This window comes from Hyaena hyaena, unplaced genomic scaffold, assembly GCF_003009895.1.
Source record: "Hyaena hyaena isolate Hyena2069 unplaced genomic scaffold, ASM300989v1 scaffold_152, whole genome shotgun sequence".
NCBI lineage: Eukaryota > Metazoa > Chordata > Mammalia > Carnivora > Hyaenidae > Hyaena > Hyaena hyaena.
The window spans coordinates 1067512-1095092 of record NW_024080784.1 but is presented as its reverse complement, the minus strand read 5'-3'; the positions used below and the strand labels follow the sequence as shown (position 1 = coordinate 1095092).

The 27581-nt window shown below is 38.8% G+C and overlaps 2 protein-coding genes across 4 annotated transcripts in view; one reads left to right on the top strand and one right to left on the bottom strand.

The window, feature by feature from the left end:
* FAM185A (family with sequence similarity 185 member A) overlaps positions 1 to 14017 on the top strand; it is a 53130-nt gene extending 39113 nt beyond the window's left edge. For all 3 annotated transcript variants that reach the window (XM_039239081.1, XM_039239082.1, XM_039239080.1), the window contains one exon: positions 12842 to 14017. In XM_039239081.1, coding sequence (XP_039095012.1) covers positions 12842 to 12954 — 113 coding nt within the window. In that variant the 3' untranslated portion in view covers positions 12955 to 14017. The remainder of the gene's footprint in view (positions 1 to 12841) is intronic.
* Positions 14018 to 17753: 3736 nt separating this feature from the next.
* The window catches only part of FBXL13 (F-box and leucine rich repeat protein 13), a 196979-nt gene continuing 187151 nt past the window's right edge, over positions 17754 to 27581 (bottom strand). Inside the window, exons 20-21 of the mRNA XM_039239125.1 lie at positions 23196 to 23359; positions 17754 to 18098 (exon numbers count right to left, since the gene is read on the bottom strand). Coding sequence (XP_039095056.1) covers positions 17873 to 18098; positions 23196 to 23359 — 390 coding nt within the window. The 3' untranslated portion in view covers positions 17754 to 17872. The remainder of the gene's footprint in view (positions 18099 to 23195; positions 23360 to 27581) is intronic.

Below are 27581 nucleotides of genomic sequence, written 5' to 3'. Positions count from 1 at the left end.
TCATTTCTAGCTTTTGATTTCAAGTGAGAGATGTATGACTCTTCCTTTCACTCGAACACTTACAGATTATTGTAGGTTTAACTAGCCTGATACTGTTGGCACAATATTGTTGTATCTCAGGGAGTAAGGAGGGGTGACTAGAGAGAGATGGAGGCTGGCCAGTCCATGGAGCAATCAGAACATATTCATTTATCAATTAAGTTTGCAGTCTTACGTGGGTGCTGTTTGTGGTGCTTCAAAGTAGTAACATCAACGATCACTGATCATTGGGGCGCCTGGGTGGCTCAGTCAGTTAAGCATCCGACTTCGGCTCAGGTCATGATCTCACAGCTCGTGGCTTCGAGCCCCGCGTCGGGCTCTGTGCTAACAGCTAGCTCAGAGCGTGGAGCTTGTTTCAGATTCTGTATCTCCCTCTCTCTCTGACCTCCCCTGCTCATGCTGTCTCTTTCTCTCTCTCAGAAGTAAATAAAACAGTAAAAAATTTAAAAAAAAATCACTGATCATAGATTACCATAACAAATATAATAATAATGAAAAAGTTTAAAATATTGTGAGAATTGCCAGAATGTGACAGAGAGACACAAAGTGGCAAATGATAAAGGTGCCAGTAGACTTGCTCAGTGCAGGGTTGCCACAGACCTTCAATTTGTAAAAAATACAGTGTCTACAAAGTGCAATAAAGCAAGGTATATCTTTATTTGTTTTATAGGTTATAAAGGTTAAAGAAAACAATCTGTTAAAAATCATAGAATCTTAACAAAAAGCATAACAAGTAATAAAAATAAGACCTGTACAGATCTAACTCAGTGCCTAATGGGCAAACTCTTAGTGATGTGAAAGTTTGATGAAGATTTAACTGTATTTAATGTAGTAAGAATCAACTTCTTGTGATCTAATCTCTTGAATTTAATAAGGAGACAATAGAGTTAACTTTTTTGGCCCCAGTAATCTAAAGCAATAATATAAATTTGTTTAATATGTTCTGCATGATAATGTAATCAAATTATTTTATATATATTAAGAATGTTTAAATTACAAATTACAGTTAATTTGTCATTTTCTGTTGTTACTCATGGAATCATGAAGTCTAGATTTTGTTTTAATTCAGTTTTAAAACTCTATTCTCAACACTTTAGCTGTTAAAAAAAGACCTCATTAAATCATTTGGGAACACTTACTAGTCCTGTTGCTGGATAAAATCAGTATCTGCAGACCTGATCTCTTTTTTTCTTGCCCATTTTTATTCCACTAAACCAGTACTACCTCAGGCAAAATATATTTAAAAACAAATGTTACCTCCCCTTCCTGTCTTCTGTGTTTTCCTTTATTTGGTCAGTCAGTCACTCAACAAACTTTTATTGAGTCAGGCACTGCTAGAAACTAGGAATAAAAGAAAATAGACTGTGGTCTCTCTGTCATCTGGGAAGCTTACATCCTAGTAAGGCAAGACAAGTCAGCACAACAAAGGGGAATAAAAGTTGTAGTAGAGATAAGTATATGGTACAGTAAAAGCATGTGTGTGACACATCTAAATTAGACTACCATCGTGAGTTTGAATTGGTGAAAGAAATACAATGTAGCTAGAGTATAGAGAGTAGGGGGAAGGTGGCATACAAGAAGGCTAGAGAATTTGGGAGGGGTCAGATCATATAGGGCAGATTTGGACTTTGTACTAAGTGCAATGCAAAGGTGCCAAAAGGTTTTCATCTGGGTTTACACAATCAAATCTATGCAATAAAAAATTCACTGAGCGGGGACCACCTGGGTGGCTCAGTCAGTTAAGCATCCGACTTCAGCTCAGGTCATGATCTTGCAGTCTGTGGGTTCGAGCCCCACTATGGGCTCTGTGCTGACAGCTAAGAGCCTGGAGCTGTTTCAGATTCTGTGTCTCCGTCTGTCTCTGCCCCTCCCCTGCTTGCTGTCTGTCTCTGTCTCTTTCTCTCAAAAACAAAACAAAAAACTAAATAAATAAACGTTAAAAAAAAAAAAAAAAGTTCACTGAGGGGTACCTGAGTGGCTCATTTGGCTAAGTGTCTGACTTGGTTTTGGCTCAGGTCATGATCTCACAGATTGTGAGTTTGGGCCCCACATTGGGACTTTCTCTCTCAAGATAGATAAATAAACTTTTAAAAAAAGTTCACTGAATATTGAATGGAGAAAGATTGAAAAGGACAATGGTGAATGAAGGAAAAGCTAACTAACAAGCTATTGCAGTAATTCAAAAGAGCTCTTTCTGTGGACTGGACTCCACAGTAATCTATCTTAAACTCAACAATAAAGTAAGCCTTCAACGAAGTTTGGTTGAAGAAATAGATAAATGGATGCTATGAGGAAGATACATGCTTACCTCACTGGTTATTATGAAGCTCCTCAGCCTATTCTTTTTGTGTATTCTTTGTTACTATGTTATATTGTAGCCCCTCATTCCTAAACCAGGAAGGCCCAAGTTGCAGAACAAAGTTTATTTCCTGCTCACAGCACAAGAATCTAGATATTGATCAGTAGAATTTCTTTGTAGAGTCCCCACATGACTTACTGGGAGCCCCAGATGTATCTCTAGATTGTCTCTGATATTAGGTTAAATCCATTAAGAGTGTGCAGAGAGACCTCACTTCTGAGACATAGTAGTCCCTTTTGGAGAGAGCCATATGAGCAAGTGACTGATTATACAGAAACTTACATATTTCATTTTGATTCTAAAACTCTTTGGTACCCAGAAGGCCATAGAACCTATTTATCAGATGGATGGAGTTATTTAGGAGGACTAGAAAATCAGGGAAGATTGCTTTTTTTGTGGAGATTTCCAATCTGAAACCCAGTTTTGGAAATAATGAGCAGTTTTATATGTGAGTTGTTATTATAGGCAGCTGAGCTCAGCTCATCTGGGCCTTCCTTACAGAGCCTATGAGGCATAGAAACAGAAATACCCTCACTGCTAAGAGGTCTGGATTGTATCTGTAGCATGACTTCTGCAAGAAGCCATGCCAGTAACAATTAGTCCGTAGGGCTCAGGCTTCCCACAAGTTTGATGTGTCAGCCTTGTAATTTCATTTGATTTTGTGCTTCATGATTTCCCTTGCTGTTGCTGTCACTAATAACTGTACATTGTACAATTCTTAAACTGATTTACAAATATTAAATGCTATTCTGAGGTCAAAAGAAAGCCTAGGACTCTCAGGCTGAAATATTTACCTACTTTATTTTTTTTTTTAAATATTTTATTTATTTCTAGGAGAGAGAGAGACAGCGTGAGCAGGGGAGGGTCAGAGAGAGAGGGAGATACAGACTCTGAAACAGGCTCCAGGCTCTGAGCTGGCAGTCAGCACAGAGCCCGACGTGGGGCTCGAACCCACGAACCACGAGATCATGACCTAAGCGAAAGTCGGACGCTTAACCGACTAAGCCACCCAGGCGCCCCATTATTTACCTACTTTAAAAGCTGTGCACAGCGTGTATTCTCTGGAGTACATTTTTAAATTTTTTAAAGATCCTTGGTTCCAAGTTTTGTGCTCCAAGAGGTGGTGAATGGCTTAGGTAAGACATTTCTTGGAAGAAATTGACTTCTCTATTAGCTTTTAGTCTTAGTTCATCAACTTAGATATAAAACCTCACTGTGGTATATCAGGACATTCTCTGAGCCCAAAACTGCATGTGGTACAAAGTCCTGTGTCTCCAAGACCCCAGTTTAGATGTTTAAAGAGTATTAGAGATAAAGGGTGTTGACAGCCAAATGATGCCTGTCCTCATCTGCTTAGTATGGAAGGTGATACTACTGGGTTCACTTTATTTTAGTCAACTAGAAGTGTAAAGCATATAAAAAAATGAATTCATTTGGGATCTGACCCCCAAGTCAAAATAGAATTCTCAGCTTGTTTTCAGGCCAGAGAGTTATACATTTAATGGTATTGTGATTTATAATGGAAAACTGATTCATGAGTTGGAAAAGAGGTTGAAATGGAACTAAGCCTACTGAATGCCACTTTTAGATCTAGAGACAGTGCTTTCTCTCCAGATGGGGGGTGGGGGGGGAACCCTAGTGTTTGATATGACTCATAGAAATAATTCTATTTTTAGAACACTCTGAAGTTTGAGTTTTCTCCAAGCTTATAGCACATGGATTTATCAGTCATGTAGATGTGCTTTAGGATGACATGTAAGAAATTCAATAAGAGAATGAAGAATGCTATAGGCTTATGGCTGTCTGCTTAAAAATACTTTAAAAGGGGGCACCTGGGTGGCTCAGTCGGTTAAGTGAGTGTCCAGCTTCAGCTCAGGTCACGATCTCACGGTTCGTGGGTTTGAGCCCCACATCAGGCTCTGTGCTGACAGCTCAGAGCCTGCAGCCTACTTGGAGTTCTGTGTCTCCTTCTCTCAATCTGCCCCTCCTCAACTCACGCTCTGTCTCTCTCTCTCTGTTTCTCTCTGTTATTCAAAAATGAATAAACATTTTTAAAAAATACTTTTAACAGGGAGTTAATGTAGAAAAACTGCCTTCAGATTGTTTGTGCTTTATTTATTTTGAGAGGCAGGGAGAGCACAAGCAGGTGAGGGACAGAGAGACAGAATCCCAAGCAGGCTCCATGCCATTAGCGCAGAGCCCAACTTGGGGCTCTAACTCACAAACCATGAGATCATGACCTGAACTGAGATCAAGAGTAGGACACCTAAGTGACTTAGCCACCCAGGTGCTCCAGATTGTGGTTTAAATGTGTTTTTGTTTCCCCATCATTTTGTTAAAGTGTAAGATTCTGGGAATGTTATAGGTAATTAGATATCAACTTTATTTATAATGTTTAACCAAAAAAAAAAAACAAAACAGGTTTTGTTTCTTTTCATATGCAAACTTTATTTGTAAGGCTAGATAGTAAATATGTTACACTTTGCTGGCTACATACATAGTCTTTATTTTTAATATAACCCTTTAAAAATGTAAAAATCATTCTTAGCTCTTAGGCCATAAAAACAAGCCTCATGCCAGATTTGGCATATAGCCTGTAATTTGCTCACCCCTAAACTAGAGATCAAAGTGCAGGTCCCAGTCTTAGAGCATGTGAATTCTGTTTGTGATGCCTGGGGATTTTTGTTTTTGGTTGTTTTTTTTTTTTTTTTTTGTATTTATTTTGGTCATTTAAGAAATACTGAATCACAGTCAAATTTTACCCTGAATGTACTCTTCCCAGTAATGAAGAAAAAATGATTTGTGCTCATAAAAGTGTGATTGCATAAGATTTAATAAACAATGCAACCATAGAAGATATAAAATGACAAAAACACGGAAACATTCAATATCACTGGCCATTAGTGAAGTGCAAATTAAAACCAGAATAAGATACTACCTCTTAGAATAGGTAAAATAGGGGTGCCTGGGTGGCTCAGTCGGTTAAGCGTCTGACTTCAGCTCAGGTCATGATCTAACAGTTTGTGGGTTCAAGCCCCGAGTCGGGCTCCATGCTGACAGCCAGCTCAGAGCCTGGAGCCTGTTTCAGATTCTGTGTCTCCTCTCTCTCTGACCCTCCCCTGCTCATGCTCATGCTTTCTCTCTCTCTCTCTCTCTCTCTCTCTCTCTCAGAAATAAATAAAAAAATTTAAAAAAAGAATAGGTAAAATTAAAAAATGATAATACTAAATGTTGGCAAGGATGTGGAGAGATTGGATCTCTCTTACACTGCTGTTAAGAGTATAAAATGATATATTCAATTGGGCAGTTTGTTAAAAAACTAAACATGAAACTACCATATGATCCAGCAATTATACTCATGGGCATTTGTCTTGAAGAAATGAAACTTAAAGTTCACATAAAAACCTGTACTCAAAAGGTTAGCTTTATTTGTGATACCCCAAAATTGGAAATGATGAAAATATCTATCAGTAAATGGTTATACAAACTGTAGTGTGTCTGTGCAATGGAATATTATTCAACAATAAAAGAAATTTTTATTGATATACATAGCTTGGATGGAACTTAAGGGCAGCATGCTGAGTGAAAAAAGCCAGTCTCAAAATGTTATACACATTTATATAACATTTTTGGAATGATAAAATTATAGAAACGGAGAATAGACAAATGGTTGCTAAAAGTTAGGAAGAGAGAGGATAAGACTATAAAAATGTCACAAGGGACTTCCTTTGTGATAGAGGAGTTTTATATCTTGGTTATAATGATGATTATAAATGTATACATGGGATAAAAATGTTATAACAGTGTACACAAAAATGTAAAAAAGTGAGAGCATGCAAAAAATGGTGAACCTGAGTTAGGTCTACAGTCTAATTAATTGTACTTTGCCAACCATTTACTTGGTTTTGATAATGCACTATAGTTATGTCACCATTGGGAGAACTGGGTTAATGGGTGCACAGGACCTCTGTGTACTGTTTTTGCAACTTGATATGAGTGTTTATTATTTCAAAATAAGTTAGCATAATAGAGAGAGAGGGGAAAGATGGGGAGAGGGAGAAAGAGAAGAAAGAAACAATGAAGGCTTCCAGTCAAGAAGTGGAGTAAAGCAGACTGATTTACCCTTTTATCTAAAACAACAATAAAATTTTGTAAGCAAGAAGAATCAATGAATAAATGGTTTCTAAGACATTATACATCAAGCAATGAAAGAAAGTGATCACTGAGAGATGTGAAACAAACAAAATCAGCCCCTGCTTACTGTGTTGAGAGAGTCTCCAGTTTGTAGTACATAGAGAGAGGAAACCATTGTGGAGGCCAGCAGACTCTCTGACTTGAGGAGACCATGATGAATGTCCACACAGACCAAGACAGAGTTCAGAGGACAAAGAGCCAGCAGAAAGATGGCCTGTGTTCACACTGGGCCAGGAATAATGCCTGTTCCACCTGCCGGACTGGAAAAAAATCGTAACTCATAGGACATTGGGTGGAGCAATTAGTTGTTAAAAACAATTATCCTTAGACTGAATATTTCTCTGAAGCTGCCTAACAAATCATAAAAGCAAGAGATAAAATGCTTAAACTGTTTTCAAGTAACTTAACTGCATCTCTGAACCAAGCTCAAGATTTATAGGAATACAAAATCATCTAGCACCCAAAAAAATAAAATGTACAATGTCTGGCATCCAAGTAAAAATTAACAGACATGCAAAAAAGGCAAGAAAACATGACCTATAATAAAGGGAATATCAGTTGAAACCCACCCAGAACAGATACAGATGTCAGAATTAGAGAGAAGGAAAATAAGTTATTATAACTGCATTCCACATATTAGAAGATAGGATAAAGTTAAGACATGGAAGATTGGATTTCTGGAAAATTGGATTTCCAGAAATGGAGACAATGTCTGAGATGAAGAATACAGTGGATGGAATTAATCATAAAAAGTTTGAGGAAAAGAGTCTTTTTGAGAATAATTCTTGGGCAAAACTGTCTACTCGCTCAAAGTCTAAACGTCTGTTGACTTTGTTATTATTCTAGGTAATTGAAAGAAAATGTAGTGATGGGAACCATTAAAACTAGTTTAAAAATAGAGCCTCTGGGTGACTCAGTCAATTAAGCATGTGACTTTGGCTCAGGTCATGATCTCCTGGTTCCTGGGTTCAAGCTCTGTGTCAGGCTTTGTGCTGACAGGTCAGAGCCTGGATCCTGCTTTGGATTCTGTGTCTCCCTCTCTCTCTGTTCCTTCCCTGCTCGTGCTCTGTCTCCTTCTCTCTCTCTCTCTCTCTCTCTCTCTCTGTCTCAAAAATAAATAAACATTAAAAAAATTTTTTTGAGCACTAGTTCAAAAATACTTTCTTGTCGATAATGATTTGTTGTTAAGATGCCTGGGGTTGCATTTTTGTCAAGGCCAGGCTGTAAATACTTGTAGAATGTTGACAACATTGAAATATTTGGTTATAGAATTGTGTATGATTAGAGGCTTTATTTGTGAAATATATGCATTAAAATAATAAAATTTCAGGATATTTTCATGTTGTTTCATAAGTTTATGATTTATTTTCCTAGCCATTTGGTAAACTTTTTGAGGATATTAGTCTTTGTACATCTTCTGAATATAAAGATGTAAAGTAGTTTAGCACGGTGCTTCCCATAATGGGTGGTCAATAGTGTTTTAATGTAAAAGAGGGAATTCCAACTATGAATCATTGAAGCTAAATCTAATAAGGCAGCATCAGAATTATCCTTTTGAACCAAGGATAAATAAAGTCTGTCATAGGGTTGGGAGAGAGAGGTGGAGGCCAGGAATGGGAGGGAAAGGGAGAAGCTCACCTTAGTGAAGAAGCTTTTTTTTTTTACTTTTTTGAAAATGTTTTTTTTATTTATGTCTGACAGAGAGAGATAGCATGAGCAGGGAAGGGGCAGAGAGAGAGGGAGATACAGAATCTGAAACAGGCTCCAGGCTCTTAGCTAGCTGTCAGCACAGAGCCCAACATGGGGCTCGAACCCACGGACTGTGAGATCATGACCTGAGCTGAAGTCGACACTTAACCAACTGAGCCACCCAGGGCACCCCACGAAGAAGCTTTTTAAGCCTATTTTTATTTTTTTTATTAAAAAAAATTTTTTTTAATGTTTATTTCTGAGAGAGAGAGACAGCATGAGCAGGGGAGGGTCAGAGAGAGAGACACACAGAATCTGAAGCAGGCTCCAGGCTGTGAGCTGGCTATCAGCACAGAGCCCAATGTGGGGCTTGAACCCACGAACCGTGAGATCATGACCTGAGCCGAAGTCGGACACTTAACCGACTGCGCCACCCAGGCGCCCCTTAAGCCTATTTTTAAACAAGAGAATTAAATTCTGCAAATACTACTTAGAGCCCTATCTTTGTCAACAGCCAGTGCTGATTAGATCAAGTGTATTTTGTGTTAACTAATGATTAATGCTTAACTAGGTATTTGGGGGAAAATAAATAAAAGAACTCTGAGATTCATAGATTTGGGTAGATTTGAACAGGGCAGATTTAGAGAGCAAACAATGGAGTTTAAAAACATGTCTTTAGAAGAAACTCTTCCTCCCATTTAATTAATGGAAGCCAAACTACATAGGGACAGGGTAGTCATTTCCCCTTTTTTGGCCAATAAAACATTGATTATCATTGGCAAAGGGAATTAAATAAGGAACAAGTTTTCTGCTACCACAAGGTCCAGTATGTGTTGCAAGATTTTTGTAGGAAGGAATTTATAAACTTTACAATTAGAATGGAATCTCCACAGACGGATTCAGGCCAAAGTATGAAAAGCTTTTAATAAATTACTTATAGGCAAGATAGAGAAAGCTATTTTCAAACAACCTAAGTGGAATTGTATAAATATAAACTGTCCTGTTTTTTGAGTATTGTCTCTAGACTAAAATTGCTGTGTGTTCATTTTGGTAGTAGCAGTAGCACTGTGTGCAGTATGAGGGCCATGGGCAGGCCGCCCCAAGAAAGGCCACTTTGGCATAAAGATTATGTCAAGTTACAAGTAATCAAAACCCAGTAGATGCAGTAAAAGCTGTCTGCCTCTCCCTCAGCTGCATAAATTTACATTGGAAAGGAAAGCCTTTGCCTGCAAGAGAGCTATTAACAGAGACTCCCCTTTACCTGTGAAACTTGCCTGAACGACAGGGCAACTTTTGTTTTTCAAAACATCTCCTTTCACTTTCCTGCTAATGGGCTTCTCCCCTTTGTATCTTCAGGCCCTACCCTTCTCCTTAGCTCGTATAAGCTTCGAGTTGCCTCATTGTCTTTGGAATTTCATGTTTGTGGGGACTTGATTTTCTCCTGTAAATGTCTCATGTCAATTTGATTCTAAGTCCAGTTAAAAGGACCAAAAGGCAGAGGAAGGCCTTCCCCCCGGGCAGTAGCCTCCTCTACTGTTGCAAAAGAAAATGAGTAGATTGGCTTCTCTTTCCATAAGCATGATTGGGGAGGTGACACATAATATAGTCAGGAAAAGATCTTAGGTATTTGGGAAAACCTTACTATTGTTGAATTTTTACTATTGATGCCAAAAGGTGTAAGAAAAAATAATAAAGTTAGAACAACCAATGTTCAGGATTTCTAATTCTTTCCTCCACATTTATTTGAATTACTAGGGAAAAAATATGTCTTATAGAAAAACTGTTGGGTGCAGGTACCTCAAAATCCTGACCTACCAAATGCACCACAGGCACAACAAGAACAACATTAAAATTGACATAGCTCAACTCCTTAATGACAAGTTGGAGGAAAAAGAGAAGCTTCTGTGAAATAACAAAATTCAGCCAGGTAAATTTAAAGATCTAACTGGCTTTAATAAAATGATTCATGAATTGGGCAGCACCTTACCTAGCAAGTAGAGAGGCACACCAAGGAATTGTACAAAATGGAAGGTTTTTCCAGAAGAAGGATGGGACCAAGAAAGTTGCTAGCAAAAGAAAAGCATTATTCCGGGCTAGGCCTTTTCTAAGGGGGACAAAATAGGGGTCTTATTATGCAAAGGACCTCATCATCCTCTGGGGAATGAAGAGATTCCATGTGGCAGACTCTCCTTGGCACTGACTAAAAATTCCAGACCGACCAGCTAAGACTAGGTTTCTGGAGGAGTTTGAAACTGCAGTTAGATTATGTTTTAAGCCTCTGTTTGGGAACTCAGTCTAAGAGATACCATTTGGTCCTGTGGCTTTTTTTTTTTTTAATGTTTTATTTATTTCTAGGAGAGAGAGAGACAGCGTGAGCAGGGGAGGGTCAGAGAGGGAGGGAGTCACAGACTGAAACAGGCTCCAGGCTCTGAGCTGGCAGTCAGCACAGAGCCCCACGCAGGGCTCGAACCCACGAACCGCGAGATCATGACCTAAGCGAAAGTCGGACACTTAACCGACTAAGCCACCCAGGCGCCCCTGTGGCGTTTTGTTTTTAACACATCTAACACAGGGATTTACCAGTTGGAATGAGATTTTAACCAGTTTAATGAGAAGTAGAGTCGTGATGATATTGAAATCTAGCAAGAGAGGGATGCCTGGGTGGCTCAGTCAGTTAAGTATCCTGCTCTTGATTTCAGCTCAGGTCATTATCTCACAGGGTTTGGGGATCGAGACCCATGTCAGGCCCTGTGCTGACAGTGTGGAGCCTGCTTGGGATTCTCTCTCTCTGTCTCTCTGTCTCTGTCTCTGTCTCTCTCTCACACACACACACACACAAATAAATAAATAAACAAATAAACTAAGAAGCAACTGGGTAGCTCAGTCGGTTAAGCATCCAACTTTGGCTCAGGTCATCATCTTGAGGTTAACAGGTTCAAGCTCCACCTTGGGTTCTGTGCTGACAGGTCAGAGCCTGGAGCCTGCTTCGGATTCTTGTGTCTCCCTCACTTTGCCCCTCCCCTGCTCATGCTCTGAGAGCTCTCAAAACTAAACAAACAAACAAGCATTTAAAAAAATAAAAAACAGGGTCGCCTGGGTGGCTTAGTCAGTTAAGCGTCCGACTTTCGCTTAGGTCATGATCTCGCGATTTGTGGGTTCGAGCCCCGCGTCGGGCTCTGTGCTGCCAGCTCAGAGCCTGTTTCAGAGTCTGTGACTCCTTCTCTCTCTGACCCTCTCCTGCTCACGCTGTCTCTCTCTGTCTGTCTCCTAAAAATAAATAAAACATTTAAAAAATTTTAAAAAATAAAATAAAAAAGAAATCTAGCAAGAGAAGCAGAAGGAAGTCACTGGATACTTGAAAGATGCAATGAATTCTAAAACATAGAGAATATTATGGCTCAGATTAAAGGGGAGGCAGGAACTCAAAGAAGAATTTGTATCAGAGAAGCACTCCACACAAAGACTGGATGGTATAAAGTACCTTTTCATCAGCTAGGAACATTATATGGTACTAACAAGGGAAAAACTATACCAAAGAAAAATTGTTACCTGATTTGTGTGTTTGGATTCAGCAAAGAACATGTATATAAGCAATTGAGACTGTATTCACAACTCTCTTCAGTATAGTTTTGATTGGTCTCTTCAGAATTGCAGTCAAGCTTTAGAGGAGGTGTAACACCTTAATTACCTTGATTGAAAGAAAAAAGCCTAAAACTAAAAGAACAGAGATGGGAAATAAACTAGGTGAACTGTATCACTGCACAGCATATGACCTTGAGGGCAGGGAGCGGTAACACAGACAGAGCTCAGCAGACTCCTGAAGTGGAGACTGAGCTGAGTATCTGGGGAAATCAGGGCTGTTAGATTTCAGAAGACAGAGTTCCATAGAGGAGGGAGCTGCACAGGGTGCCCATGAGCATTCATATGTGTCAGGAAGCCACCTCATACCTAGTACAGTGTGAATGAGCCTCAAAATGATTATGCTGAGTGAAAGAGCCTAGATTTTTGAAAAAGAATAAATATATTTTATACTGTAGGATTCCATTTATTAAAATTTTAGAAAATGCAACTAGTCCATAGTGACATAAAGTAGATCAGTGATGAGGGGTTTCATGGGGGAATGTCTGGAGGTGACAGGCAGGGAAGGGACAAGAAGATGACAGAGGAGCAAAAGGCAACTTTTATGAGTGATACATTCATTATTTGGATTGAAGGGATGGTTCCACAGATATTTACATACTCCAAAATTCACTGCATTGCACATGTGAAGCACATCTCATTTATCAATTGTACTTTAAAAAACCTCTTTTTAAAACCTGCATACCAAAAAAAAAAAAAAAAACAGTTAAAAAGAAGTGTAGCTTCCCTTTCAGTTCTGAGAAAATAAGAGGAGGAAACAAGCCCAGGTAACTAAAACTTTTTCCCCCCTCAAACTGTCTTTACTAAGATTTTTGCTGTTCCAAAGTGTTTTTCAGTTTCAGAGGTGTGTTGTTAGGATCTCTGTCGTCAGATCTTGTTCTTGTCAATGAAGATATAACTTTGTGCAATTTTGTGTTGCAGGGCTCATCAATCAAGCAAGCAAACATGAAAAATGGATTAAGGCTGATGCCCCAAAAGGCACTATAAATTTTAGAAGTCAGAGCTGGTTTCAGTCCCTGAAACTGCAGGACTAAGGATGGTTTGAGTTGTATTTATAACTTTTAACAATGATTAGCAGATCTAAGACTACAGAAATGCAAATACCACAGTTCATATAAATGTTGAAAACAACAGTTTAGAATGAATACTAGTGAATTGTCTTGTGGGGTCCTTTTCAAACTTTGTACTTAGTTTGAACAATAACTTACACTTATTGTGTTCATTTTTTGTTGCCTTGTAATAAATTACCATAAACTTAACCAACTTAAAATAACACTTACTAGCTCACAGTTCTGTAGGTCAAGAGCCCAGCATGACTAGTCTCTCTGCTCAAGGTAGACAAGGCTGGACTCAAGTTCTCATCTAGATGCTCTGGGGGAAAAAAAATCTACTTTCAAGCTTATTCATATTGTTGGCAAAATCCAGTTCCTTGTGACTACTACTGAGGTCTGTCTTTTCTTGCTCTCTGACGGCAATCACTCTGAGCTTCTAGAGGCCACTGGCATTCCTTCTCATGTGGTCCTCTCCATCTTAAAGCCAGCACTTGCTTCTCATGCACTGAATATCTCACCTCTTCCGCAACCAGTTGGAGAAATTGCTTTCAAAGGATTTGACTGATTAGATCAGGCCTTCCCAGAAAAATCTTTGTTTTGCTATGTGATATATCATAATCATGAGAGTGCTAGCTCATCATATTTACAATTTCCATTTACATTCAAGAAGAGAAGATACTTTAGCTCTCTTGTAATAACGTGTTTGCTATTTAGTATTTCTTATGACATCAATGTAAATGTAAGCTGTAAATAAAACACACCATAAAAATGATGTATTTGCTACTGAGTCTTAATTCTTTTTGAATAAGATACAGTGCATTTGGAAGAGGAGAAACATTCAAGTATTTTATAGCCTGCTGTATGAAGATTGATTTTCACTTTCACACTCATGTACTGTATAAAGTTATTTTATTAATCCTCTTTCTTTCAAACCTTACCTGTCTACTCCCGGGACGTTTAATTTACATAAGAATAAATAGACCTATTGTAAGGACACAAGTCTAAACTTCTAAACCAAACTGATTCCATGACAGGCTTTAAGTTTCCCCTCTAAACTAGAAGGCCTAAGTTCCAGCTTCCCTGAAACTATCAGGCAGTTACACGTTGCCCAAGGCAGGAGAAACTACCCTTGCAACACCCAATCAGGAAAGGCCAGCGACCACCCTCCACATTACTAAGGGAGAGGCCTATAGATAGAAACTATAGATAGGACCCTGTTACCTAATGTTAAAGTTAACCCTTTAGTCGCCGAATAAGACCCTAGGCTCGCTCTGTGATTGGTTAAATTTAAAGGTACTCTAAACATTGTAATTGGATCCCGCCAAAAGTAACGAATACTCTAGACAATGTGTATGGTCAAACCCGCTGTCAATGATATTGTATAATTATGATTGGATCACTGTTCCCATGTCACAACTTCTGTAACTCCCCCGTCACAAACCCCATAAAAACCCTACTCTGCCCTTGTTCGGGGCTCTCAGCACGGATGCACTGTGTTGGTGAGGTCTGGGAGCCTGAGCTGGAGCCTGAGCTTAAGCCCGAATAAACGCCCTTTGCTTTTGCATACGTGACTCAAGACTCCTTGGTGGTCTTGGGATTTTGGGGAGATCGCGATCTGGGCATAACACTGTTTTTAGATTATGTTTTCTATGATTAGGATAAATCAGCTCCTGCACAATGGTTTATAATAAACTTTATTTTTTAAGTTTGTTTATTTATTTTGAGAGAGCACAAGCAGGGGAGGGGCAAAAAGAAAGGGGGACAAAGGATCCGAAGCGCCACGCTGACAGTAGTGAGCCCAGTGTGGGGCTCGAACTCAGGAACTGCGAGATCATGACTTGAGCTGAAGTCAGATGCTTAAATGACTGAGCCACTCAGATGCCCCTGTAATAATCTTTTCAAATATTATGATTTATAATAGTCTCTTAATTTATTTAGAGTTCTATTTTTAACTTCATATTTATGAAACAAAAAGTCAACTTTGTGGAATATCTCAGAGTCTCCTTTTAGTTCAATTTTCATGAAATCAAAATTTATAGAAATTGGGACAGTACTCATGTTAGTATGTTTGATGGAGTGTGGGTTTGTGTGTGTGTTATTAAATAGAGAAAACTGAGGCCATGAGGCACTTTTTATAATCTTTTTTCACTATCATGCAATTATATAAATATTTTCATGATGAAAAATAAAGTTTATGAAATTAGTCAACGACAGCCAGGAAGGTCATGAGCATCACAAGCAGTAAACTGTATTTAAAATTCTTAAAGTAATTGTGCATATTTGAATCACATAGTTAAGTTCAAATAGAAAGGAAAAGCTGTCATATTTTGCTCTCTTGAGCATTAACCCATGTATAACTGCATGCAAAAGAATGAAACTGGACCACTTTCTTACACCATACACAAAAATAAATTCAAAATGGATCAAGGGCCTAACTGTGAGACCTGAAACCATAAAAATCCTAGAAGACAGCACAGGCAGTAATTTCTTTGATAATAGCAATAACAATATCTTTCTAGATATATCTCCTGAGGCAACGGAAACAAAAGCAAAAATAAACTATTAGGACTACATCAAAATAAAAAGCACCACACAACAAGGAAAAATAACCGATGAAACTAAAAGTCAACCTCTAAATGGAAGATGTTTGTAAATGACATATCCAATAAAGGCTTAGTAATCCAAAATACATGAAGAACACAACACCAAAAAATCACAAATAATTTAATTAAAAAATGGACAGAAGACATGAACAGACTCTTCTCCAAATAGGACATCTAGATGGCCAACAGACACATGAAAAGATGCTCTACATCACTCATTACCAGGGAAAAGCAAATCAAAACCACAATGAGATATATCACCTTGTACCTGCCAGAATGGCTAGCATCAAAAACAAACTACAAGCAGAAAAAAAGGAATTCACTTGCACTATTAGAGGTAACTCTCTTACAAACTGGTACAGGCACTGGAAAACCGTGCAGAGATTCCTCAAAAAATTAAAAATAGAACTATCCTATGATCCAGTAATCATACTACTGGGTATCTACCCAAAGAATATGAAAATGCTAATTCTAAGGGATAACATCCCTATGTTTATTGTAGCATTATTTATAATAGCCAAATTATGGAAGCAACTCAAATGTCCATTGATAGATGGGTGGATAAAGATGTGGTAGGGGCACCTGGGTGGCTCAGTTAAGCATCCAACTTTGGCTCAGGTCACGATCTTGCAGTTCATGAGTTTGAACCCTGCGTCAGGCTCTGTGCTGACAGCTTGGAGCCTGGAGACTGCTTCAGATCCTGGCTCCCTTTCTCTCTGCTGTTTCCCAGCTCACACTATATCTCTCTCTCAAAAATAAATATTAAAAAATTTTAAAAGGTGTGGTAGATATGTACCATGGAATATTATTCAGCTATAAAAAGAATGAAATCTTGCCATTTGCAACAACATATATGGATCTGGAGAACACAATGCTAAATGAAATAAGTCAGAGAAAGCCAACGTGATTTCACTCATATATGGAATTTAAGAAACAAAGTAAATGAACAAAGGAAAAAAGAGATGAACATAAAAACAGACTCTTAACTATAGAGAACAAACTGATGGTTACCAGAGAGAGGGGAAGTGGTTTTCGGGGGGGGGGTGTTGGTGAAATAGGTGAAGGGAATTAAGAGTATGCTTGTCGTGATGAGGACTGACTAATATAAGAAATTGCTGAATCACTATATTCTATACTCAAAACCAATATAACACTACATTAGCTACACTGAGGGGGGATACGGTAAGTAATTGAGGAAATAGGTTAAAAGACTAATGCAATATTACCAGCACAGCTTGCTCATGGCAGTCAGAACAGAGTTGTACTTACTCCTGGACTCGATTAATAGGAGTGTCACATAATATCAAATAATGATATTACCACCATGTGGTCACTTGAATTCTGTAGTTTTATCTTTTACCAGAGTGGTAAAAATCCATAGAGGAAAGCTTATTAACAATAATGAGTGGGCACATGGGTGGCTCAGTTGGTTGGTCAACCGATTCTTGATTTCAGCTCAGGTCAGGATCTTACAGTTGTGAGATGGAGCCGTGTTGGGCTTCTCACTGAGCATGGAACCTACTTAAGATTCTCTACTTCCCTCTCCCTCAGCCCCTTCCCCATTTGTGGGCATGCACTCTCTCTCCTCTCTCAAAAATTAAAAATTAGTAATGAGGAGGTACACAATTAGTAACCCATATCTCCTAGCATAAAATAGGGAGAACATCTTTTTTGACATAGCATAGTTTTCAAATTCCTCTGTACTGCAGATGTGTTTAAAAAGAGATGTCTTTGAAACATTGCAGAGACATCCTTTGTAGTCACAAATAGTTCATGTTTCTATTTGATTTGTCCCGGACTGTTAAGTCAAATATTGAGATGAGTCCAGGGTCAAGTGGCATTTAGTTTTTATTGTTAAATGTCTACAAATAACAAGAAAGCTCTGTTTCCTTTAAGAATGCATGTCTCTATTTTTCATATCATCACAGATCCTTAAAGCCATTGCCCTGACTCAAATTCCTACTCTGACTCATTTAGCTATCTCTGCTTTCTTTTGTAAAGCAAAGCTTTTAAATTGTTGTCAAAACATCACATCTTTCAGGCTTGTTTTATATGACTGTAACCTTAGGTTTGATAATCTCATCAAAACTATTGGTTTGATTAAGGTAAATTTAAGTGGAAAACTTACAGTGTAGCAACACCCCATTTGGCTTTTTAAAAAAATCATGATTCAACTAATTAGAAGAACTAATAATGTATTTAGAAATATTTGTAGTTGGAATAAGAATCAGGAAATGATTTGCCAGTTGTTGACACTGTCGAGATCCAGCTAGTAAAAGTACTTGCATTAAGTGAAGTTACCAAGTTCTAGATTTTTTTGTTCTTGCTTGAGGCTCAAGTTCTACTTCCTCTTCACTACTGTATGCTGACTCTGTCACTGTCCATTCTACATTTTTAAGTGGTGTTATCTCATGTTGTTCTGTAAGGGGGTTGCCTTCATAATCATAGCCAAACCAAAGCGGAGGGTCATTGGGGTTATATTCCTGCTGCTGAACTTTAGATGACATCGTCTTCGCTGCCTCCCTGCAATAACAGTGATTAGCATTAGTCAGTTGCAGAAGTAATTACTAGTGCAGAATTTTCCAACTAGAGCAAATTTGGAGTTAAAAGAACTGTCACAAGTTGAATGAATTTCACAGCTCTCTCTGATAGGGAGGGTATGGGTAATTATGTGAATATTCAGGATCCCAAAGCTTAAGTAGCTCAGAGCTCTCTGGATCAGCAAATTCAGAGATTAACAGACAACAGTGAGTGGGTAAGAAAACTGCATGGTCATGGAGTAGGAACACTGTGGGCACTCTCTAGTGTTCTCCAGTGAGTCCTCTGCCTCTTATTTCCAGTTTCTTTGATGAGGGAGTACCCTAACCAGCCAACCTGTGAAGGTGCACATGGAGGAGCTCATAACCCAGAGTCCCCAGATCTCTGTTGGATATGTGGATGAACTTCAGAGAGATCCATGAAAATTCCCTGAAAATTCATGCAGTTTTGTGTCTAATATACATTTTCCTGAATAGAGGGTTTGTGACTCCTCAAACTCTCAAAAGGTATCAGTGACCAAAATGATTACAAACACCATTACTGCCTCTCTTAGGAAGAAGTAAGGAAGAAAGCGAAGAAGGCATCTAAAGGTTGTTCTGAACCCCAGTTTTAAAGTGGGTGAGTGGGGGTTTCCACCACCAAACCAATCTTAGATAGCGGCTGGGTGTCCTGTAATTCAACCCAATTCTGACACTGTCTACCCAGAGGCAGCATCAGGTTCCACAGGTTACAGGCTCAGTCTCACTAGACTGCCCTCCACTTTAGATCCCATTTGTAAGTCCAGGTTGTCATCTGGGCTTCTGACTGACCAGCTATAGATAGGAAGTTCCAATGCACCCCTTTCTTGGATTGGATTAATTTGCTAAAGTAGCCCACAGAACTCAGAGAAACATTTTGGTTACTGGATCACTGGTTTATTATAAAAGGTTATAACTCCAGAATACCTAGATGGAAGAGATATATAAGACATGGTGTGGAGAAGGGGTGAGAAACTTCCACGCGCTCTCCAATTGCACACTCCCCAAATCTACACACATTCACTGACCCAGAAACTCTCCAAACCCTTTTAAGATTTTATGGAGACTTTATTATGTAGGCATGCTTGATGGAATCACTGGCCATTGATGGCTGATTTAATCTCCATCCTCCACCTTCCCAAGAAATCAGGGGAAGGGTCTGAAATTTCCACCTCTGTGTTCATTGTTGGTTCCCCTAGCAATCATCTTCTACCCTAAGATGCTTTCCAAAAGTCACCTCATTAACACACACTGAGTTGTGTTGGAAAGGAGTTTGTTATCAATAACATGACACCTATTTTCATCTTTATGTCTCTGAACTAATTTCAGGAACTGAGGATGAGACCAAATATCATGACAAAAGATGTTCCCATTGCCCTTATTGCCCAGGAAATTCCAAGGGCTTTGGGAGCTGGGAGTCAGGAACTGTGAAGGAAGACCAAATATATATTCGTATCTAAATAACCAAAATATGTTTCTCATAAATCATAATATTATAGTATCAGGGGGCAAACGTGTATCTAACTTGAATACAATGGCTTTTCAAAGGTAGAACAATGCTATTTTTCTAGGAAGGTGGTTTGAATCTTGAGACCAGTACTTAGAAAAAAACAAGAGTAATTGGCAACTTCTACAGGATCAGAAATGAGTAATGATAGTTGCCCATGAAAGGGATACTTTGCCTACTATTGCTATATATTACATTAAGTTATTACCTGCAAAAATCTGGAAACAGTCATTGATAAAGAAGCTGGTATTACCATATGCTTTGAGTTAAATCTGTGCTCAATGGCTATAGGAGGTCAGGCAGAACAATGAAATTGGTAAAAGGGCTGAGATACATCAGTTGTTTAAAATGCTGTTTCATTTGAACCAAATTTTAGATGTCTTAAAATAATTATATAGCCAAACTCAACAGGGAGACAACCAAACCATTGTTAATTCCATCTCTTGCCACATTACTTTTTGGTTTATATATTTGTACTCACATAAAACAAAAATAAAAAAATAAAAATAAACTAAAACAAAGCCAACCACACAACTTTAGAACAATGTGAGTATAAGCAAGTTATGCTAATTTCTGCTCTGAGCGACCAATCCTATAAACTAAAACTTGGCAAACAAATGCCTTCTGTTTAGAAAAAGATTTATTCTCAAATTTGAAAACGATAACTTTCTGGTCAAAGATGAAGCTTTGCATTCTGTTGATCTTTTCATTTTTTAAAAATGTGGTCCTACATTTGAAACTTCTTATATAATCTTTATATAAGTAGGACTTCATTATGCAGTAATAATAGTGTTCTATCTTTAGCTGTCCCCACTTTCTTCTGAAGATTATTCTCCCTTTCCAATTCTGTGGAGTTGAGATTGACATGTCTGTGAAGGTGTTTTCTGTGAGATTATTTTCCCTTGAGTACTTACTGCAGCATAATCCCAAATGTTGAGGGAATCTGAAGCACAAAATATTGGCACCATCAGTTTCAAATGTAAAGCACTACTCTTGGCGACAAAGCTTCATTGTTACTTACCCTTCACCCTATCTCTGCCTATTTAAACTTGATCCATCTTTCAAATCTTCAAACCAATCCAACCTCTTATAAAGACCCAAACCCAATCTCTTCTTCCCCTGAACTTCTATTAAAAGTTGATCATAAACGGGAAAATGGGTGATGGGCATTGAGGAGGGCACTTGTTGGGATGAGCACTGGGTGTTTTATGTAAGCCAATTTGACAATAAAATATATTAAAATATAGAAATTTGATTATAGAATTAATTTCTTTCCAATACATAAATTCATGGCATTGTGTATAATCTTGAACTTTATTAATTTCCTTTTGTTTAATAAGGCAGTAAATTGTTTAAGGGTTTTACTCCATTTCTTTGTATCTTAAGCGACAGCCAAAAGAAGACATTTTCAGCAGTTATACCAACAGAGAACGCTTTAGGTCTCTAATCTTCTGCAGCTTTGTTTGAGGCATTCATAGGTTGCTATTTCCAATACCCACTTGCCCTGTGCCTCCCAAACAGCATTGTTCTGGACACACATACTGTAGTTCACAGTTGTTGGTAATGATTCAATGCCACTGATGTTAAGACTACTATCAGCAACAATAGTCTTGACCTTTAGGAAAAGGACGAGTTTCGGGAATAAACAACTCGTAAGTAATTGACCAAAGTATATGTAACCTTTGACCTCAGAAGAGCAATAATGTCTGAGAGTTCTAGGTAACTGGTGAGAGGATAAGGACTCTTAATGCTAAATTTGGTAACATATAAATATTGGGTCATACAGTTCCTCAGTCAGCTGCAAGCCAGGGTAAGTTAGACGATAATTAGGGCAAATAATGGGAGTTTGAGAAAATAACAAGAAAGCTCGGGATACTAAATTCTCAGTATAGACAAGAAAAGTAGGGAATCCATAGGGAAAAGTAGTCATTAAATTCAGTGTGATGGGATAAGATGAAAATGAGCTGCATATTGAGCACTAGCTATGGGGGAAGTACCCAGTGGTACTTTAAGCCGTTACCTGTAAGCAGAGCAAAGAGCAATTTTACTTAAGATAAAAAGTCAGCTTATTCGGGAATAGCAGAGGAACTGCAATTTGTGACAAGCACAAAACCATAGCCACGTACAAAAAGACAAAGGGAAGGTCAGGCTCCCAGGGACCCTGGGAGTTCCTTGGCTAAAAACCGGATCCCTGTCCTAGAAGTTGGGAGTCAAGACAAGTACTCTTGGAGCCTTACTAGTCCAAATGCTGGGACTCTCCAAGCCACTCTGCTGGGGGGACCGCCTTTCTTTATTGCTAGACAAAGATAGTATCAGAAGATTCTAGGCCTCTTTCCTGCTGAAGCTCGGCAGGGGCGGGGCTCTGAGGGAGACCGAGGTAGTTTGGCCTTTTTAGACACTGAGATGGAGACAAGCTAGTTCCCTTCTAAGCATTAGGACCATCTCTCTGCTTATTGCTGGTAGGGACAGCCAGACTTGGTGGTAGGAGACAAAAGGTGCCTTTGGTGTCCTAGCTTAGGTAAAGGAATTTTTCAGAGATCCAACTAGTTAACTAGAGTTTCACACTGAGTTTTCGTGGTCAAGCCTCGCTACTAGTAAAATCTTACTTTGCCTTGTTTTGTTTGCTTCACATATTTTTTTTACCTAGTCGCCTTGCAAGAGGAGAGTGAGCAGTCAGAGGCAAGATTAGGATATTACTATATATCTTGGGTCTCCTTAACCAAACACCATTATTTATCACACTTTAACATCCATACCATAATTAGGTTCAGAGAGACCTGTGCCAGAAAGTCTCCGTTCATTCTTAAAATAAAATCCAACTTATTAGAAGTTCAGTGTTATTATCTCCCCAAAATAGTGATTATCAAAATACAATCAAAAGATTAGAAGCCAAACTCCTTTGTGTAACATGCTATTCATTCATTGCCATCTTACTCAAAGTTCACTGTTTAATGATATGACCAGGCTGGCAGGGACTCCTAGGACCTTATTTCATTCTATCTTTTTTCAGTGAAGTTAATCACACCCATATCAGTCATCTCCAGACCTATTAGGGAGGGTTGGGTCTCCACTCCTCTTCAAAACTTTTCAAAGACCTGCTTCTTTGTTTCTGACCCAGCTTCATTTAGCTGCTGTCCCCACCCAGTGGGGGGGTGTCTTTTACAAGTAATAAGTTTTGTGTGCTCTTTTTTTTTTTTTTTTTCAATTTAAATTTAACATATAAAGCCTTGGATCAGGAACCGTTTTCTTCCTCAGGCTTCAAGTGACCAGATCTCATGGTTCAGCTCATTCCAGTGCTATTTAACTAAGAAAGTTCCTCTGTGAAATATATATTAGGTAACTGATAACATTAATTCTTAGTATTCAGAATTAGCCTGCAGTATTAGCCTGCAGAAAAGAGCCTGACACTTCAGGATTGGTCAAGAATTCTCATTTTGAATGGTTCAAATGAAACTTTGTAACTCTGAGAGCCATCATGTATGACAAATGCCATAGTCATGTATTCTGTTTTCTCAGAAAGTAATTCTCAAAGCTTTTCATGTTCAGGTTCACACTTACATGGAAATAAGTCTGCAGTATTGCATCTTAAGGATCCGGAGTTGTTTGCAGCCTATCTGCAGGTCCTCAAGGCTTTGGTCAGTAAGCAGGACACAACCAGAAATATCCAAAATATGCAAGTAATGGCATTTTGCTGATAACATCTCCATCGCTGAGTCAGTAATCTGAACACACAGCCAAAGTTAAGCACTGATTATTCTGATGAACTCCATCCCAGGGAAGAACAGTGGGCTGCTGTAACAAAATACCACAGCCTGGGTAATTTAAACAACAGACATTTGTTTCTCACAGTTACGGAGTCTGAGCAGTCTAAGATGAGTTGGCCCACAGACTGAGTGTCTGGTGAGGATCTTCTTACTGGTTTGCATATGGTTACTTTCTTGCTGTATCTTCACAGGAGGGAGAGACAGTTCTAGTTCTTCCCATTCTTATAAGCACAGTAATTGCATCATGGTGGCTCCACACTCATGACCTCAGTCTAAGCCTAATTAGCTCCCCAAAGCCTTGCCTCTTAATACTGTCACATTGAAAACTAGGGTTTCAACATATGAATGTGGGGGGGGGGGGTGGGGATTCAGTCCATAACAAACAGAATCGAAATTCTTCCCAGCATGTCACATGATGGGCCTATAATGCACGTTAGTGATTTAACTATTTCCAGAACAGTAAAATTATGTTTTACTTTGTGATCTTGCTGTTATTTTCATTTTAGAGCTCTCTATTTTGAATGAGTAACTTCATTAAAGTTTCCTTAGTAATACCCGTCACACCAATAAGGCATCATCAATTTAGAAAAATAAGTTTAACAACATAACATGTTACAAAACTATAAAATATATATATTCCCTGAAGTTAACCCACATACAAGGTCAAATTGCCATGAGAAGGGATCTGGACATCTCTGATGGTTTGTGTGTAGATAGAGTAAAATGGTTCTGGAAGGGGACAAGTAGGTGAGACAAGTTTGTAGGCCGGGGAAGAAAGAGCAGAAGCCACAGACACTACATGAATCTTACTCTGAGAAATTCTCCTGAGGGTTCCAATATCTTGAGAATTTGCCCAGATGTGCTACAGAGATAATTCAACTCTACTTCTTAGATTATTTTACTTACTCAGGGTCTAGCTTTGAATTCACAGCTATACTGAGGCTTGCTGTAAAATCAGTGAGATTACTTTCCTCAAAGGAATTTTTTCCCAACTGGATTTAATTTCTCATTTTAAATCTTTGAACATTATAAAAACATGCCATGAAGCTTGGCTCTTATTCTTAATATAAAGTTGAGGAAAGTATGTAGAAGCCTCTTCAGTTTGAAATGTACACTTTCCAAGTTTGGAAAAATAGATGTTGTCATTGTCTAAGCACACCCTGTTTTCACAACATACCCAGGACTGAGATTTAACATTGTGCCTGATTCTCACAAAAATGCTTCCATACATTCTTGCCATACTATCTTGGTCTCTGAGGATCTGATGTCATTGGAGGTTGGTGGGGGGGAAGCCCTCAGAATTGTAGGCAAGACAATGAAGTGATAGAAAAGTCCAGGACAGGTAGAGCCCAGAGCGCTACATTTTACTGGCTCTGAAGGAGTGAAAAAGGAGCCTGACATTTACTGTAAATCAGAAGCTCAAGATGTTTAATGACTGAATAGATGTTGTTGGGACTTACGAGGCTGGGAACTAGAGGTGGAGGTGATTGGCTAAATTCTCAGCTCCCAGTCCTGATCTCAGTCCTACTGAGTGGAGATTCTGTTATTCCCATTTTAGTGCTGGGAAGAGTGGGGTCACAGTACTACTTACTGACCTTGGAGGTTCACTGATTGCAAGGAAGAGCTGGCCTTTCAGGAGATGGATAAGGTGACCATGCAAGATTAACCCATGGGCTTTTGAGAAGCCTAGCCTAGGATGATGAGCCAGGTACTAACGTGTTTTACAGCTCATCAAAAGCAATGTAGGTGGAAATATAACACTGTATGTCAACTATTCTGGAATTTAAAAATTAATTAAAAAAAAAACAATGTAGGTGGAATATATTGGACTAGACCATCGCCTTATGATTTCTCAATGAGGAGTATTCTGATTGACCCAATTTATGGTCCCACATCTTCTGAATGAGGATACTTATTTTGACCCACAGAGATAATAAAGCTAAACCCTTCTCTCTTACATTGAGGTTCTGGAATAATTTACTCCCCTTCCTTTTTGTCACCCTAGATCTTTGATATAGAGTGATTTGTTTTATAATCTTATTTGTGTAAATCCTCCTAGTTTCTAGGCTGCAGGACAGTATCCACTGCACAGTTTATAGAAGGAATTCCCTCAGCATCTCCTTACCAAAAAGCAAAAAAACAAACAAAAAAATACAAAAAAAAACAACAACAAAAAACCCCAAAAATCAAACAAACAAAAACTCTTCTACCCAACTACTGTTCTCACCAGAGTCTTTATTTCTCCCGTTCTTCTACTCTTCCCCCTAGTTAATAGAGCCAATAAAAAGCCCAGCCCCCATCTGCATCTGCTTTATGGCCAGGGCAGTTCCCAGTGAGCCATGTGTCACCCATGTGTCCACGCGTCTGTGTGCAATGAAAACAAGAACTCTGCAGAGGATCCGTGGTCAGTGCGGCTAAGTATGCTTAGTTCCTTGACCCACTTCTAGAACCAGATGATGCTGACCAACAAGGCATTTGGTTTCTCAGGTTCTAAACAAGTACATTATTAAACAAGAATTTTGTTGTGAACTTTCTAGATTAAATTTGTCATGATTTCTCACATCTTTCCCCCCACTGCCTCCTCCTCTTTACTACAGCACAGTTAACTACAAAGGAATTAGGAATTTATACCATCCTTCTGCTAATCCACTAACCACATAGAAGCTGAATTTTTAGATGAGGTAGAATGCAGGACATCTTAACATATCAGGTGATGCTTTATTAAAAACAAGACCATCTGGGGGCGCCTGGGTGGCTTAGTCGGTTAAGCGTCCGACTTTCGCTTAGGTCATGATCTCGCGGTTCGTGGGTTCAAGCCTCGTGGGTTCAAGCCCCGCGTCGGGCTCTGTGCTGACTGCCAGCTCAGAGCCTGGAGCCTGTTTCAGTCTGTGACTCCCTCTCTCTCTGACCCTCCCCTGCTCACGCTGTCTCTCTCTTTCTCTCTCCTAGAAATAAATAAAAAAAAAATTAAAAAAAAATAAAAACAAGCCCATCTGTGCGCACAACAGAAGACAACAGGTTGTTAATGGTCATATAATTTCTGAGGATTTTTAAAAAAGACTTTTTAGTTTTCTTCTCTCTGCATATTTTGCTTCCCCCAAGTTTTTTCTATTAATTTGTTTTGGTCTTTATCTTTCACATTAGAGGCTTTTCTATTATGTCTGGTAATCCTTGGCTGTCTGCCATTTATTAATAGCAAAAGGGCTACACACTGATTGAAAGGGTTGAGATCATGATGTGGGCCTTCTCTACCTAAAGCTTCAGTGTTTAGATGGATTATTAGTTGGTAAACCTCTAAATGTCAATATTTTTCTCTTTTTCATCCTGTGCTAGTCATAGTCTCCAGAAAACAGGCTTTCAATCTCCTGCCTGGAGGGAAAGATCTGGCAGCCACGTTCTGGATGCTGTGTTGGAAGAGTTCTTGAATGTCTCTGCATTTGGCATTCAATCACTGAATTCCTGTTTTCACTGTTGCAGTCAAACTCTGAATTTGCATGGTATGTCCCAGCCCGCAACCCACTGTTCTACTATCTGTAAAACAAATAGTAGAGCAGTTTTGCCCCCCAGAGGACATTTGGCATATTTGGAGACATTTTTTATTGTCACATAAGGGGGTGTGTGGGACCAGGTGCTACTGGCATATTGTGGGTAGAGAACAAAAAGGCCGTTAAACATTCTACAGTGTTGTGTACAGAATAGCTCCCCACCACAAAAGAGTTACCTCATCCAAAATATCAGTAACGCCAGGGTTGAGAAATCTGGGAAATTTAGGAAATAAGTATCCAGTCTTTTGGTGAAGGTAGAAAAGGGCAGTTGCCCAGAGGTGTAAGGTAGAGGAAGAGATCTAGGACCTGTCTACTTCTCAAGAACGCTTAACCCAGTCTTCCTTATTTTAATGACCCTCTTCACCCAGTTCTAAAGGTAAACACTGTCACCAAGTTTGAAGATCATGGTGTAAATCAGTTTTTTCCTGCAGCTTTCTCTGTTGCTGGCTTAGGATTCAAAACTGCCTCTGTTCTGCTAAAGTCTATTAGCCAATCTATTTTCAAGCTCCCAAAATTTTCTTGCTCTTGTCTCTTCTCCTGTTTTCCCTATCAACAGTTCTTCTGTAGTTCTGTAAGGTTGTAAGAGGGAACAAAATTATATGTGTATACTCAATCTACCATATTAATCCAGAATC